This window comes from Marmota monax, unplaced genomic scaffold (genome assembly GCF_021218885.2).
Source record: "Marmota monax isolate L192 unplaced genomic scaffold, Marmota_monax_Labrador192_F-V1.1 WCK01_AAM20220418_F8-fsc00011, whole genome shotgun sequence".
Lineage (NCBI taxonomy): Eukaryota > Metazoa > Chordata > Mammalia > Rodentia > Sciuridae > Marmota > Marmota monax.
Window position 1 is genome coordinate 21,151,160 of NW_026693082.1, and position 15,213 is coordinate 21,166,372.

Here is a 15,213-nt window from a genome sequence, read left to right on the forward strand (position 1 = left end):
CATGTGACTTGCAAGGCTCTCAGCTTTTCCTCTTCAGACACACTGTTGTTGTTGCTGTTTTCCTCATTTATCAAATGGGCCTAGTGTCTCCTGCCACAGGGACTGTTCTTGCTGCTCTTTCTGCATAGAATGCTCCTGGTTCTGATATATGGCTCTGTCCCTCTCTTCAGAGGGAATGTTACCTTCTCAGAAGTACTTTCCTTGGCTACCTTTGACCATCCAGTACTCACCTGATGGCATGTACCCATGGTCCCAGCTACTCAAGAAGGATCACTTGAGTTCAGGAATTTGAGGCCAGCCTGCTCAACATCCCATCTCAAAAAAAAAAAAAAAATTTATAAACCAGTGTGTTCACACACACACACACACACACACACACACACACACAATATACATGCACACCATCACTTTCCATCCTGCTTGCCCTATTGCTTCATAGCACTAGTAACCACCTGGCACATTACACTATTATCTGTTCACTTATTTAGCATCAGTCTCCCCTGAGATAGCAGGGACTGTAGCATCCTTGATACCCAGGGCAGCTCTTGGCACACAGGTACACAATAAGCATTTATTAAGTGAGCAAATGAACCCATGATTGAGCCCTATTTGCCTCTCTAGAATCGTCGGTCACCACTAGTTCTTTCTCCTTGGAGCCTTTGACCTTGTGCTAGGACACCCTCTTGACTGATGGACACTTACCTTCCACCAAAATTTGCTTCAGTTTCAGAGCCTGGTTAAGTTCCTTCCTGTGAGTTCTCATGGAACCCTGTTTTGGCCCCAGTGGTGGGACACCCAGGGCTCTCTTCGCTGGCTCCCCAAACCCAGTTCCCAAGACAGTCATGCTCCTCCCTCCCACCAAGAGCATCCTGGCCTTGACCTCAGAGAGAAGCTCTTCTCCCCAGCTCCCTTCACTGCAGCTCCTGTATCACATTCAACACCCTCCAGAAGGCACTTGGAGCAGAGCTTCACTTGCCCTTACTAGTTTAGTTCCAAATTCAATTGTTATAAAAATGGATGAATATAAAAATAAACTTTTTGCTATGAAAACTAGTTGATGCTTTTTAAAAAGCTCAATAAGAAGATACTTTTTAAAAAATTATTTTGGGTTAGTTGTGAACCAAATGTACATAAAAAATTGGGTAATGTGTAGAAATTTTTTTTTTTTTTAAGATTGCACCATTCTGCACTCAGTCTATTAGAAACTTCCAAACCTGAAGGTGATAAGTAGTAAATTATGGGTGTGGTTTGAGCACAGAGCCCCAGTGATCAGATCTCAAAGGAAAGACTTTGCTCTACATTTTAAATGACATATTCATATACATTTAGGCTTTAGGTGAAAGTAACATGTTTAAGGTGTGTTTCCCTTTCTTTAGTCTGTTTTTTCATTTAGCAGCCACAACTTTTGTCTGAGAACATGTCACTCATTGCTCCACACTTTGCATATGGCTGTCTCCTTCTCTAGTGCCCATGTCTGGACGGGGTGGCCTTCACCATCGTGTCTATTATTCTGCCCTTGACTGCTACACATTAAGCCCTTAGAAATATGTGTTCAGTGAATGATTGAATAAACAGAGAGAGCTGGAATTTCAGCCCCAGCCTTGCTAGCTTCAGAAACCTTGCTCTTCCTAGGACCCGGCCTCCTTCCTTATTTGGACAATGGCTGAATCTCCGAACCCTGAAACCCTCCCTGGCTCGTTGAGAGGGTCATCTCCATTTCCTTTTCCTTTCTCTTTCCTACAAAAACCTTACTCAATCCAGTCGCTGGACTGAATGCAAACATCATTCACTCACTGAATGGCAGGTCTAAAGTCGTCTGAGACTCTCACATTTCATCTCCCGAGTATGATGGAGCCTGAGCCAGAAGGCAAGAAGCGGGTTGGTGGTAAGAAGAAAGTGGAACTAGATACAGAATGGATACAGGAGGTGAAGGTAAGGATGGCGTGGTGTTGAAGCTCTCACTTTGGGTAGTTGTTGTTGTTGGGGTTTTTTTTGGGGGGTGGGGGGCTGGTTTGGGGGTTTGGATTTTTTGGCTCAGATGAGGCACATACACCATCAGAGCTGGCAGGACCACCCACAACGTGAACACAAACAAGAAAAATGTGGATACTACCTGGAAGTTCACCAGACTGGGAGTGTTATTGGCAGCTCCAATAGGGTTTTTATTAGGATTTATTGAGATTCTTTGGCCTGCTGGGCCTGTAATGGACAATTGGATGTAAAGGAGGAGAATAAAGAAAATATATGATATAGGTCCCCCTCCTAAATAAATTAGAATCTATATCAAAAATCAATTACACAGTGAATGGATACATCCATACAGTGGAATATTATTCAACACTAAAAAGAAATGATCTATCAAGCTGTGAAAAGACACAGACAAAACTTAAATGCATAACACTATGTTAAAGAAACTAACCTACAAAGGCTACACACTATATGATCCCAGCTCTATGACATTCTATGAAAAGTGAATAACCAGGGACAGTACAAATATCAGTGGCTTCTATGTGATAGGCAGAATGAAAAGAGAAATAGGCAGAGAGAAAGGATTTTTAAGACAGTGAAACTATTCTGTAGGAGACTACTACAATGGCAGATGCATGTCATTACACATCTGTCCAAACCTACAGAATGTATGACACCAAGAGTGAAGCCTGATGTAAACTACGGCCTTGGAATTAGAGAAATGCAAATCAAAACTACTCTAAGATATCATCTCACTCCAGTCAGAATGGCAGCTATTATGAAGACAAACAACAATAAGTGTTGGTGAGGATGTGGAGAAAAGGTACACTCATACACTGCTGGTGGGACTGTGAATTGGTGCAGCCAATATGGAAAGCAGTATGGAGATTCCTTGGAAATCTGGGAAGGAACCACCATTTGACCCAGCTATCCCTCTCCTTGGTCTATATCCAAAGGACTTAAAAACAGCATACTACAGGGGCACATCCACATCAATGTTTATAGCAGCACAATTCACAATAGCTAAACTGTGGAGCCAACCTAGATGCCCTTCAGAAGATGAATGGATAAAAAAACGTGGCATATATATACAATGGAATATTACTCAGCAATAAAAGAGAATAAAATCATGGCATTTGCAGGTAAATGGATGGCATTGGAGAAGATAATGCTAAGTGAAGTTAGCCAATCCCCCACAAAAAACAAATGCTAAATGTTTTCTCTGATATAAGGAGGCTGATTCATACTGGGATAGGGAGAGGGAGCATGGGAGGAATAGATGCACTCTAGATAGGGCAGGGGGTGAGAGGAGAAGGGAGGGGGCAGGGAGTTAGCAAGAATGGTGGAATGTGATGGACATCCTTATCCAAATTACATGTATAAAGACATGAAAAAGAAAAAAAACTACGACCTTGGGGTGTGTCAGTACATCATCCATCAATTGGGATATGTGTACCACTCTGTTGGAGGATGTTGATGGTAGGGAATATGAGGGTGGACATTGGGGGTGTATGGAAATCTCTGTATTTCCACTTAGTTTTGCTGTGACCTGCTCTAAAATGTGAAGTTTGTTTTTAAAAACCAATCATGTGGTATATTTACAAAGAATGATACCATGAAGTCACAAGTGTAAACAGGTCTCAGAATGTTAGAATCATTAATCATGAACTAATAATTATGACCCAAGTTCAAAAAATAGACATTAGAGTGGAGATGGGAAAGATGCAGTAGACCTGGTGCCTTCAGTAAATATGTGCTGAGAACATACAATGAATGTCCCAGGTCCTGGAGACACAGGGGCAGACAAAATAACGTCTTTGCTCCCAGGGAGCTATGTTCCAGTCAAAGAGAGAGTCCGAGTCCAAAACCACTATTCAATGCCACAGCAGCTATTATTGCATGGCACAAGGAGAAAGCAGCATGAGGACTCTCCAGCTGCTGGGCTGAGAGAGGAGTTGCTCCCATACCCACAGGGCATTTGGGGAAGGCCTGTGGGGCCAAGTGCCACTTGAGCCTGAGCCATGAAGATACCGAGGGGAAGGGCATCCCAGGCAGAGCCAGGAAAGGCCCTGAAAACTTCACCTCAAGGACAAATGTGAGCAAGTGGCAGAGGGATGGGGAATGGGTACCTTAGGTCCCGAGATGTGTTAGTCAACTTTCCATTGCTGTGACAAAATACCTGAGACAATTCATTAAAAAGGAGAAAGATTTATTTTGGTTTGCAGTCTATGGTCACTTGGTCTTGACCCTTTGGGCCTGTGGAGAGGAGAAACATCACAGTGGAAAATGTATGGTCTACCACGCGGCCTGCGCAATGGTTTCATTAATGAGGTTCTAGGCATAAAGTTAGTTAGAAGAGATCGAAATAAAACACACAGACTCAGTTACCTTATTTCTATTGCCAGGTCCTAGACGGCTCCCCTCTCTGGCTCCCTCCTCTAACCGCCCAGCAGGGCAGCAAGGATTACTCAGGGCTAGCAGGAGAGAGAGAGAGTGAACACGCCAGGGAGTAGCCTTTTATTGGGGAACAAGAAATTCAGGGGATAATTCCATCCAATGAAGGTTGAGGGGGGACTGCACTCCAAGGTCAGGGTCAGTGATTGGGCCCCCGGGGTCAGTGGTCAGTCACCCCCCCACACGGACGGGTTCTCTCATCAGGAAAGGGCCGGGAAAATTCCGACACAGCCAGAAGCCTCAGACCCTTAACGGGAGTCGCCCAGTCACGTGTCAGGATGGCTTCCCACAGTATGGTGGCACCCAGGAAGCAGAAGAAAGAAAGGGAAGGGTTGGGATCTTCATATCTCCTTGAAGGGCACACCCCCAATGTCCTACTTCCTCCAAGTAGAACTTACCTCCTGAAGTTTCCGCCATCTCCCAGCAGGGCTATCAGCTGGGGACCAAGCCTTCAAAACATGAGCAAAAAGGGGACATTTAAGAAGTTAACCATAGCTGGGTGCCATGGCACACGCCTGTAATCCCAGCAATTCGAGAGGCTGAGGTAGGAGGATCATGAGTTCAAAGCCAGCCTCAGCAAAAGGAGGTCCTAAGCAACTCAATGAGACCCTGTTTCTAAATTAAATACAAAATAGGTCTGGGGATGTGGCCCGGTGGTCAAGTGCCCCTGAATTCAATCCCCAGTACCCAAAAAAATAAAGATAAAAAGAAGTTAACCATAACACCAGCTCACTGGGTTGAGCCACTGTCTCAAGGACACAAAGCCTGTATCAGTCAGGACAATGATCATCACCTGCTGAAATTAACAGTCTTTCCCAAAGCTCAGAGGCTTAATAAGCAGATGTGTATACCTTGCTTACTTCATATCTTATTTTCAGTCTTATTAGCTCTTTTGAGTGACATTTCTCCAAAGTGGGTCTCAGGAATCTGGGCCTTTCATCAGGGGTCACCACTATCTTGGAGGTTTTTTTGTTTTGTTTTTGTTTTTGTTTTTAGGTCCAGTTTCCTGGACGGATAGTAAAGCCAGAGTCCAGGCTTAAGTTCCATGACCGAAACAAGTCACACGACCCCCACCTAGCTACACAGGAGCTGGGAAATATTCTTCCTGCTGCACCGAGAGGAAAAGCAATCAGCCACCCTCACTCAGCCACCTTTATGTAATGAGGTGGCCTCCATGTGTCAGAGTGGAAGAGAACAGGAAACGGACACTGTGTACCAAGGGGCAGACTCTTCAGGCCTCCTGTCAGGGAACGGGCTGCTCAGTACTCTTTATCTCCTGGGCCTGCCTGTAGGGAGAAAGTCCATAAAACAGTCCAAAATCTCCAGGTTGTAAGGGACAATGGGGAGGATATTGGGAGCCCTGACATAAAGTCTTCAGCTTCCTCATCTAATGAATTAAAGAAAACTGACTTGCTCTCTTACTCCAGCTAGCCTAGCTCACTCCATATTCTTCCTACACTCCAATGGAGGACACACATCCTTCCCAACAGTCGATCACACACAAGGCCACAAAGCAAACCTCAGCAGACACTAAAGAGCTGATACCACATCACAGACTCTCTCCCTAATGCATTTTAATTAGTAATGCTAACAATGTAAACAAAGGCACTCTATACATTGGCAAATGTAGTACCACTCATAAGTAACTTGTGTATAAAGGAACAACTCATATTGAAAGAAAAAATAAATGAATTTTAAAAAAATAATATTGGAAATTTGAAAATATTATGAATGGAGTAAAAATGAAAGGTAGATATCTCCACTCCTGGGAAACAGTTAACACAGTATTTTGAGAGGAACCTCGTAGTCCCATCTGCTTATGTAAATAAGGAGGATGGTTATAAAGAAAAAGAAAGATGAAGATCAATATGTTCAGCATCCAATTAAGGAATTAGAGAAATAAAATAGAATAACCTAGAAGACCAGCAAAAAGTTCTTATTGGTAACAAGAACAGAAATTGTTTATTCTGTTCAGTAGAACAATTAAATAAACAATTCAATAGAATAATATAGTAAACAATATGTTTTAGTCAGCTTTTTCACTGCTGTGACTAAAAGACCCAACCAGAACAATTGTAGAGGAGGAAAAGTTCATTTGAGGGCTCAGGGTTTCAGAGGTCTTAGTCCATAGAAGGCTGGCTCCATTCCTTGGGGCTCAAGATGAGGCAGAACATCGTGGAGGAAGAGTGTGGCAGAGGGAAGCAGCTCATAGGGTGATTAGAAAGCAAAGAGAGAGAGAGACTCCACTTATGTACCCCATAGCCAGGCCTCCACTGAACCACTTCCTCCAGCCACAACCCACCTGCCCCCAGTTACCACCCAGTTAATTCCATCAGGGATTAATTCACTGATTAGGTTAAGGCTAGAACCCAATCATTTCTCCTCCAAACCTTCTTGCATTATCTCATACGTGAGCTTCTGGGGGACACCTCACACCCAAACCATAAAATAAATAAACCATACACTTGTTCTTTGAAAATATTATTTATAAAATAGGCAAAGTTCCTAACAAGTTTGATACAGAAAAAAAAATAAAGAGAAGGCATAAATAATATAAGGAATGAAGGAGAGGATATAACAGAGGCAGTGGAATATTTTTAAAAAACAGTATATGACAAAATTTTAATGAAAAAAAATTTGCATAAAATGAACAATCTCCTAAAAAATATAATTTACTAAGACTAAGAAGAAAATTGTAAAAACCTGAATGGACCAACATTATGGGTTGAATTGTTCCCCTCCCCGTCCCCCCAAAAGACAGGTTGAAATCCTAACCTCCAGCACCTCAGCATGTGGCTGTATCTGGAAATGGAGTCTTTGTGGGTGTAATTAATGACATTAAACGAGGTCATGCTATAGTAGGGTGTGCCCCAGCTTCAGCACCACTGGTGCCCTCCCAAGAAGACACAGTGAAGATGCAGGGATGGAGTGATGTACAGACAAGCCACAAAAGGTCAAGTCGCCATCGATTCCTAAGAGTCGAAGGTGGGGAAGAGGATCTTCCTACCAGCCTCCAGGAGGAAGCAACCCTGTGGACACCACGATGTCACACTTCTGGCCTCCAAGGTGGTGAGGGAATATATTTCTGTTACATCAGCTGCCCAGCTGGCCGGACTTGGTTCCACGCTGCTAGGAAATAAAAAGAACCAATAAGCGTTGGGGTGAGTGAAGTGAGCACTTCAGTCTGTATGGGTGTGCATGGGTGTGTGCATGCACGTGCGTGTGCATGCAATCAGAGCAGCACGTGGTCACACAAAGAGCAAGCAGATGCAGGGTCTGAGTGCTTTAGTGACCTCCGAAGCAGGACAGTCAGCACCTGCGTGCTTTTCACAGACATCTTTTCTTTCCCAGGTGCGTAAAGGTGATGGAAAATTAATTCTCTACCCCAATGAGAACATCTTCCAAGTTCTCTTTCCTGATGGGACAGGACAGATACAGTATCCACTGGAGCAGAGACATGCTCATATGGACACATACAATGTCTGATTTGGGGCTGGGGTAGGGTTTGAGGACTGTGTCCTCCAGGGGGTCCCAAGGGACTGCTTGTGCCTTAACCAACGCCCAGCTATCCATCAGGAAGGCTCGCTCTGCTCATCTCCTGCACAGATGGTGAAGAGTTCACATACATCATTCTGGAAGACAGTCTAGAGGCTAGCATCCGGGCCCTCGTCAATAACTCTGGCCATGCCACCTTCAATGATGAAAATGGATTTATCTGGTAAGCTTGAGTCATGTGTCCTCAGTACCCTGCCCGCAGGGTAGTAGTGCCATGGAAGTTTGATCTCAGTCTGCACCACCCTCCTAACTCCCTGTCTCTAAACTCCTGTGTGCTGGGAACAGGACAAAGGTAACACGGGGGATGAATACAATAGGTCCTGCCCTCAGAGAAGGAGCAAGGTCCTTGTGGCACCATGGCCTCCTGGCAAGGAGTGGGGGTAATGTTAAAAGCAATCACAGACTTAGTTTCATGTCCTAAACGCCTCTTAAGAGTTGAGCCTTCTATGAATTACCTCTGATGATTCAGGGGTGCCGGGGCGGGGGGACAGGGGGCGGCGGGGGGGAGTGGCAGGTCCAGGAGCTGCTGACAGCTTTGGAGATATTGTGTTGCATACAGAATCCACAGTGAAAAAGTCAACTTCTCAATATTTCATTAGAATCAAACTTAGTCCTTGAAGTTCCCAGTTCTGGTGATGGTTGTATCTGGCAGTGTGCAGCTGGGCCTCTTCTCCCTAACAGCATGCATTTGGAGGACCAGAAGAGAACTTGGAGAAATCTAGCAACTACTTTTATTATATTAATGAAGAAACTTAGTGCTGGGGCTATAGCTCCATGGCAGAGCACGTGCCTAGCATGTGTGAGGTACGGGTTTTGATCCTTAGCACTGCATAAAAATAAATAAATAAAATAATTGTTTAACAAATAAAAAAGAAACTTGGGTTCAGAAAATGATAAGTCACTTGTCCCATGTCATACATAAAACTATAGGCAAGAAGTTTTATGGCATTTTGACTCAACCTTTAAAAAGCATTTTTTTAAAGTTTATCAAATTAGGTATAAAAGAGAGATCACATCTCTATCTCTGAACCTCAAAGCCCATCAAAACCCAAGGGGACAGATGATATTCAGAGCTGGGTCAGGACAGGTCCTCTCCCCAAGATTCTGGTTCTGTGGGTCTGGAGTGGGACCTGGGAGTCTGCACTCTCTAAGTGCTTCCAGATGATTCTGGGGCTTAGATGAGTATGGTTGCCAAGGTCTCAACTTCGTGGGGGAACAGCAGCAGCCAGTGCTTTAAAGTCCCTCCTTCTCCAGAGGAGCCTGGTTCCGAAGTCTCAGGCCCTGGCCTCATAGCCAGTCCACCACCCAGCCATCCCTAACTCCTCATCTCCCATCTCTCTCCTTGGGACCTGCTTCCTGTTTGCTCTTTAAAGATCTTCGAAACCCAGGCTAACCCGCACTCAAGTGCTACCAAGAGCTGGAGAAATCCCAGCAGCTTCCCCTTCTGACTCTGAGCTCCTCCTCAAAGGAGAAAATAGGGCAGCTAAGAACTGGGAGGCTTCCTGGCATTCAAAGCTAACTGGTCAGAGTAGGAATGGGCTTCGCACTCACTGGCAAATGGCGCTTGCAGTGTCTAGGCCATGGGGCCACAGGCCAGGATCCAGCACACCCAGCAAGCCCTTGACTCTTGCCTGGTTCCTCTGCCTGCTCGCCGGCAGCTCCTGCCTCTCCCTTCTTTCTCCTGGCTGTCCTACACGAGGAGAAGCCCCTCAGTGTTGTTCCTGGTACTGTTCTTGCCCTTTGTCTTGGTGGTGGACGGATCACTAAGCCCCTCAGCAGGCCTCCAGATGAGAGACAGACTCTCTATTCCCCACCCACTCATCACCCCAAAAAGACACACCACAGGGCCAGACCCTCTTCCCAAATGGGTCCCTCCACCCTCTAAGCTGGTTTCTTTCCTAGGGACATCTGCACCACAGAAAAATGTGGCCCATAGCGAGTCGGTCCAGTCCCTGAGAGAATTCTTCAGCAGGACTGTGTCCCATGGTCACAAGGAGATTTTGAGCAAGATCTTCTGACTCATTTGGGAACACAAAGCTGCTGGCCCAGGACCCCAACCCTAGCCTCCAGGAACTTTTGTACATCTCTGTAGCCTTTACACTGGAAGGAAACTTCTTGTGGTGCCTCGGACACAGGGCAGGATCTAGAACTGAGCTGTTTGAGGACTGAGTACTTCTTGAGTCATTTTTTGATTTCCATTTCCTCAGGGAGGGTAGAAGAAATGAGCTGTGATTTGCCAAGTATGTGGAAACTAAAACCCAGCCCCATCCCCAACGTGGTCCCCAGTCTCAGACCAGGCTTCCCCCAGACTTCAGGGTTCCCAAACAGCAAAGGGACAGACCCACCTAAACTCAGGGTCCATGTGGGCATAGTCTGCCTTCTCCATGGTACAGGGCCTCCACTTCAGGAGCATCCAAATTCTGACCACCTCTGGCTGTTCTAGATCTGTCTCTGGAAGTCTTAGCCTAAAGTCGCTAACCCTAGAGCTTTGGGGAGCCCCTTAAAAGATTAAAGGGCACTGGGCATGGTAGGTAGAGCACACCTGTAATTCCAGCAGCTTGGGAGGCTGAGGCAGGAGGATTCCCAAGTGCAAAGCCAGCCTCAGCAAATTAGTGAGGTCCTAAGCAACTCAGCCAGACCCTGTCTCTAAATAAAAAACATAAAGAGGGCTGGAGATTTGGCTCTGTGGTTAAGTACCCCTGGATTCAATCCCTGGTCCTAAAAATAAAACAAACAAACAAAAAATCTACCTTCTCCTAACTTGGGTCTTGGCATTACTTTCCCACTTCCTTCCATTCCTCGGAGATATTGCAGCCCCAATGGCATTGATTCCAGGGACAGCCCTGGTGAGGTTCAAAAAGCAAAAGGCAGAACAAGAAGAATATTGGAGGAGGAGGGAGGTTAGGCTGAAAGGTCAAGAAAGGATGGTTTGAAAGTTAGGCAGTCCCTAGAGAGTAAGGATGGGTGAGGGGGGAACCCACCTCCAACCCACCCTCCAACGCAACATCCACTCATTTGACACCTATCCATGTATGTGCTTGCATAGGGCTGGGCAGTGAGAATTCAGCAGGGTCCCCACCCTTCAGGAGGTTACATTTACTATTTGTGGCAGTTTGGGTCCATAAAGTCACTAAGTACTGAATTAGCCAATAGACCCTATCGTTCCTTGGGACAATATGTGCTTATACACACGTCACATGGTCAAGGACATGCAGAGCTGCAGAAAATTTGAGTTGCTGAATGTGCACGTTCTCAGCTAAAGTGAGTGGGTGGGTGGGGGTCACTCTGCCTCCTCGTCTCAGTTTTCACCCAGAAATGACCAGAGGGCACAGAAAATGGGAGCAGGGCAGCACGACGGTCCAGGAACCTCCAGCTCCCGGGCCAGTGGCCAGGGTGTGGCTCAGCTCTGACCCTAGTTAGTGGAGTGGCCTCAGACAAATCACTTGACGTTTCCCAGCCTTGTTTTCTTTTAGTAAAATAAACAAAACAGAATTTTGCAGGATGGGTTGTTTTTAGGATCTAGGATATCATGTTTTGTGAGGCGGGTGTGTACAGTAGAGCCCCCTTCTCTGCAGTTTCGCTTTCTGCAGTTGCAGTCAACCATGGAGGAGAAGAGGATGAGTATAGTATAATATGATATTTTGAGAGAGAGAGAGAGAGAGAGAGAGAGAGATCACATTCACATAACTTATTACAATAAGTTGTCTTAATTGTACTATTTTATTATTAGTTTTTGTTGTTAATCTCTTACTATACCTAATTTATAAATTAAAATTTATCCTCAGTAAATATGTATAGGAAAAAAATGTGCACAAGGCTCAGGAGCCACCTGCATTTCCAGGCGTCCCCCGGGATCTCAGCATGTGTCCCCTGTAGATACGTGGGTGTCTACTTGTGTACAGCACAGTCTTCCTGAGGGGCTATGGGTCCAGTATTTCCTAAATCAGTGACTTTACAGAACATAACTACCATGAACAGTGAGGACAGAAACTATGCAGGAAACTGACAAGGGGTGGGCCTGGAGAGTCCTGGAGAGAACCGGAGGGGCTGGTCCAGCTGAGACTTAGTGAGCAGTGCCAGCTGTGTCATGTAAGGTGGGAGAGCTTTCCGGAGAGAAGAGCGTGGAAGGAGATAAAGGGTGCAGGGGGCCCTGGAAGAAATGTCGGTCACCATTGTCCAAAGGCAGGGGGCAAGAGCCACCAAGCAAGGCTGAGCAGAGGGTATGCGGGGGCTGATGGCAGCTCCTGCTCTTGGGTCTTTATTTGTTGGAACCTCTCCTGCCCGCCAAGACCCTGTGGGCATTTCTGTGGCCCAGGAAGAAAGGGAAAAGGCAGGAGAGAGAGGAAGAGAGGGGCCGAGCCCTGCTCTCGCACAGGGGGGCCATTCCCCAGTCTGCAGGGCTTGGCTGCAGCTCCTGAGTCACCTTCTCCTCTAGGTCAAGCCTGAGCAGCAGCCTGGGCTACTACTTCCCCAAGGGCAAAAACCAGAAGGCCTGGAACTGGTGGAATCTGCAGGTCCACGTCCACGTGCCCCCTTTCCAGCCCATCTCCTTGAAAATCAACAGCTACATCCAGGTGCACATAAGAAGCCAGGACAAGATCATCTTCAGCTTTCTCCACCGACAGAAGCAGTTTCGTTTAAACCTGGGCACCAAGTTCAAGGTAAGTTCTCCACTGCCCCCACCCTCTGTTGGGTGGTTTTTCTACCTGCACACAGGCTGCAGCTGGCTTGGCCCGGCCGTGCCATGGGCCTCAGGGCCACCTCTGTGTCACACTAACCCATAGAAAGACACGGCCACCCTCACTCACCTGGTGCTTACCCATATGCACACGCTTCTCTGATAATTTTCCAGCACCATGAGCGTGAGAAGGGCGGAAACCAACCTCTCAAGAACCCACTGAGAAAAAAGATGTCAGGAGGCATCACCTCACTCGACACTCCCAGCAGCCCAGTCAGATGGCAGGGCCAGAGACAAGGGGGGTCTGTTCTCTCCTCCCCCAACACACTCGCCCCAAAACAAATGGTCACTTGAAAGTCTGTCGCGCCCTCGCAGGCCAGGCAGGAAAGCAGCGGTGGTTTACTCTCTCCCAGAGCTGCTGGATGAGTGACACAAATTGGGAAACTTAAAACTCCAAAAGCTTATTGTCTCTCAGTTCTGGGGGATAAAAGTGGAACATGAGGATGTCAGTGGGGGCACCAATGTCCAAAGGCTTTGATGGAGGATGCTCTTGTGTTTCTCTAGCTGCTGGGGACTCCTGGTGTTCACTTGTGGCTGCATCCTCTGACTCCATCCTCACCCGCCATCCCCTCTGTGTGTCTATGTGAAAAGATCTCTTCTCCTTTCTCTTATGTGGACAGCAGTCATTGCAATTAGGACCCATCCTAAATCCAGGAAAATCCCACCCCAAGATCCTTAATTACTCAGGATATAATAGTAAAATATGGTATTTCTAAACAAGGCTACATTCACAGGTGTGGGAGCAAGGGATTAGGTCTTGGGCGGATCTTTTGGGATGATGTAATTAAGCCCCCCATAAATGGTGAGTCTAGTCCCCTGGATTTCTAACTGTAGAAGATGGGCTCTTGAGATCCTTTCTGAGGACTAGAGGCATCAGGGGAATAAGGGGGTCCTTAGTACCTCCAGTGAGATCTTAACAAGACCCTGTTCTTGCTCCAGCTCCCCTTCCCCATTCCACATGGAGGGCTCTGTTCACAGATCCCACAGGGGAGGCACACAGGCCTCCAGAAGTCCAATCACCAGGGAGATAGAGAGACAGACATGTCTCCTTGGAGGTGAAGCAGATGGAAAAGCAGCCCAACAGCAGACTGTAGCAAATTTAAACTGCCCAAATATAATTTGAGAGGAAAGGAAGGAACATGGTAGGTTTAGGGTGACCAGTCACCCATTTGCCAGGACCAAGGAGTTTCCCAGGACATTAGACTTTGAGTGCTAAAACTGGCAAAGTTCCAAACAGGCCTGGCCAGCTGGTCACCCCGGTTCCCTTCCTGGCAGAGCCCGCCATTTTGCAGGCTAAGTAATGATGTCACAACATCCTTGCCTATTCTGGATTCCCCTGAGCAGCCTCCCCACAAAAGAGGAGGCCAGCGCTGCTGTCCTGGGTCACCCACTCACACCCATTGCACAGTAGCTGCAAGCTGAAGAAGAGCCACCCCAGGCTGGAGAGGGCATGAAGGCCTTCAAATGGTGGTGGGTTTCCCTGAGGGAAGAGAGCCATGAAAGGAGGACTAACCAGAAAGGGTGGAGACTGGGAGGCCTAACAGGCCCAGGGAGCTGGGGTACCCTTGGGGAGCTGCCCCAGTGGAGGGGTGCAGAAGAAGCAAGTCAGCACAAATGTAACTTGTTAGAGCAAAAGGAAGGAGACAGAGCTGGGGCCCAAGTTGGGCAGCCAGGAGGCCCTAAGAAGAACTTGCCCTTCTACACCCACCTCTCTACTTCCTGGGTGATGTTAGCTTCTTGTCTGAGCCCACCGTCTTCTGAAGAGATGCGGGTTGTTATATGGCTTAAGTAAGACACTTTGCATGAAAACATTTCATCAGCCTCATAGAAGTAGAACATATTGGTGTTATTCTCCCTCCAGGAGTCTCTTTATCAGCTTTTGACAAGCCACAACCCAAGGCAGAAATGGACACTGAAGTGTCCTCACTGGGGCAAGGCCTCATTCCAACAAAACCCGGATACACTCCCAGTGAGCCTGTGGTGGAGTCGGGCTCACTGGCAGACACTGGCCCTGGAGAGTGCAGCCTTTGGAAGGCAGGCCAGTCCAGGGCACAAGAGCTGGTTTCTCTCTGGTTTGGGGTCAGGCTGACATGTGGTTGCCACCCGCATCACCATGGTCCAAGTGGCCATAGGCACAGGCCAAGTGAGTGTGTTTGGTGAACATCAGAAAGGCCACGGGTGGCAGTACTGGGGAGATAGATCAGTCCCGAGGGTGGAGGTTCCAAGGGGGTGGCAGGACTGCAGAGGCACTAATGTCACCTGGCCTTCTGTGAATCCCACAGTTCATAAACTCAGAGGTGCTACAAGACCTGAAGGAGAAAACAATCCTGGAGGTAGATCCTGGCACAACAGCTCGGAAGGTCCAGATCCTTCTGGGAAAAATGATTAGGATCCTGAACTTGCTGACCATGTCTGATTTGAAAAACTTCACAGAGGCCTCCAAGATGTGTCTCATGGCTTTAGGAACCAAGAAGAAGAGATCTCGATTCTGTTTGTAG

The 15,213-nt window shown here is 46.9% G+C and overlaps 1 protein-coding gene across 1 annotated transcript in view; it reads left to right on the forward strand.

The window, feature by feature from the left end:
• Positions 1-15,213, forward strand: part of Erich6b (glutamate rich 6B) — a 42,926-nt gene extending 27,713 nt beyond the window's left edge. Inside the window, exons 5-9 of the mRNA XM_046453970.1 lie at positions 1,805-1,932; positions 7,774-7,859; positions 7,988-8,140; positions 12,413-12,638; positions 14,998-15,213. Of these exons, the coding sequence (XP_046309926.1) occupies positions 1,805-1,932; positions 7,774-7,859; positions 7,988-8,140; positions 12,413-12,638; positions 14,998-15,213 (809 nt within the window). The remainder of the gene's footprint in view (positions 1-1,804; positions 1,933-7,773; positions 7,860-7,987; positions 8,141-12,412; positions 12,639-14,997) is intronic.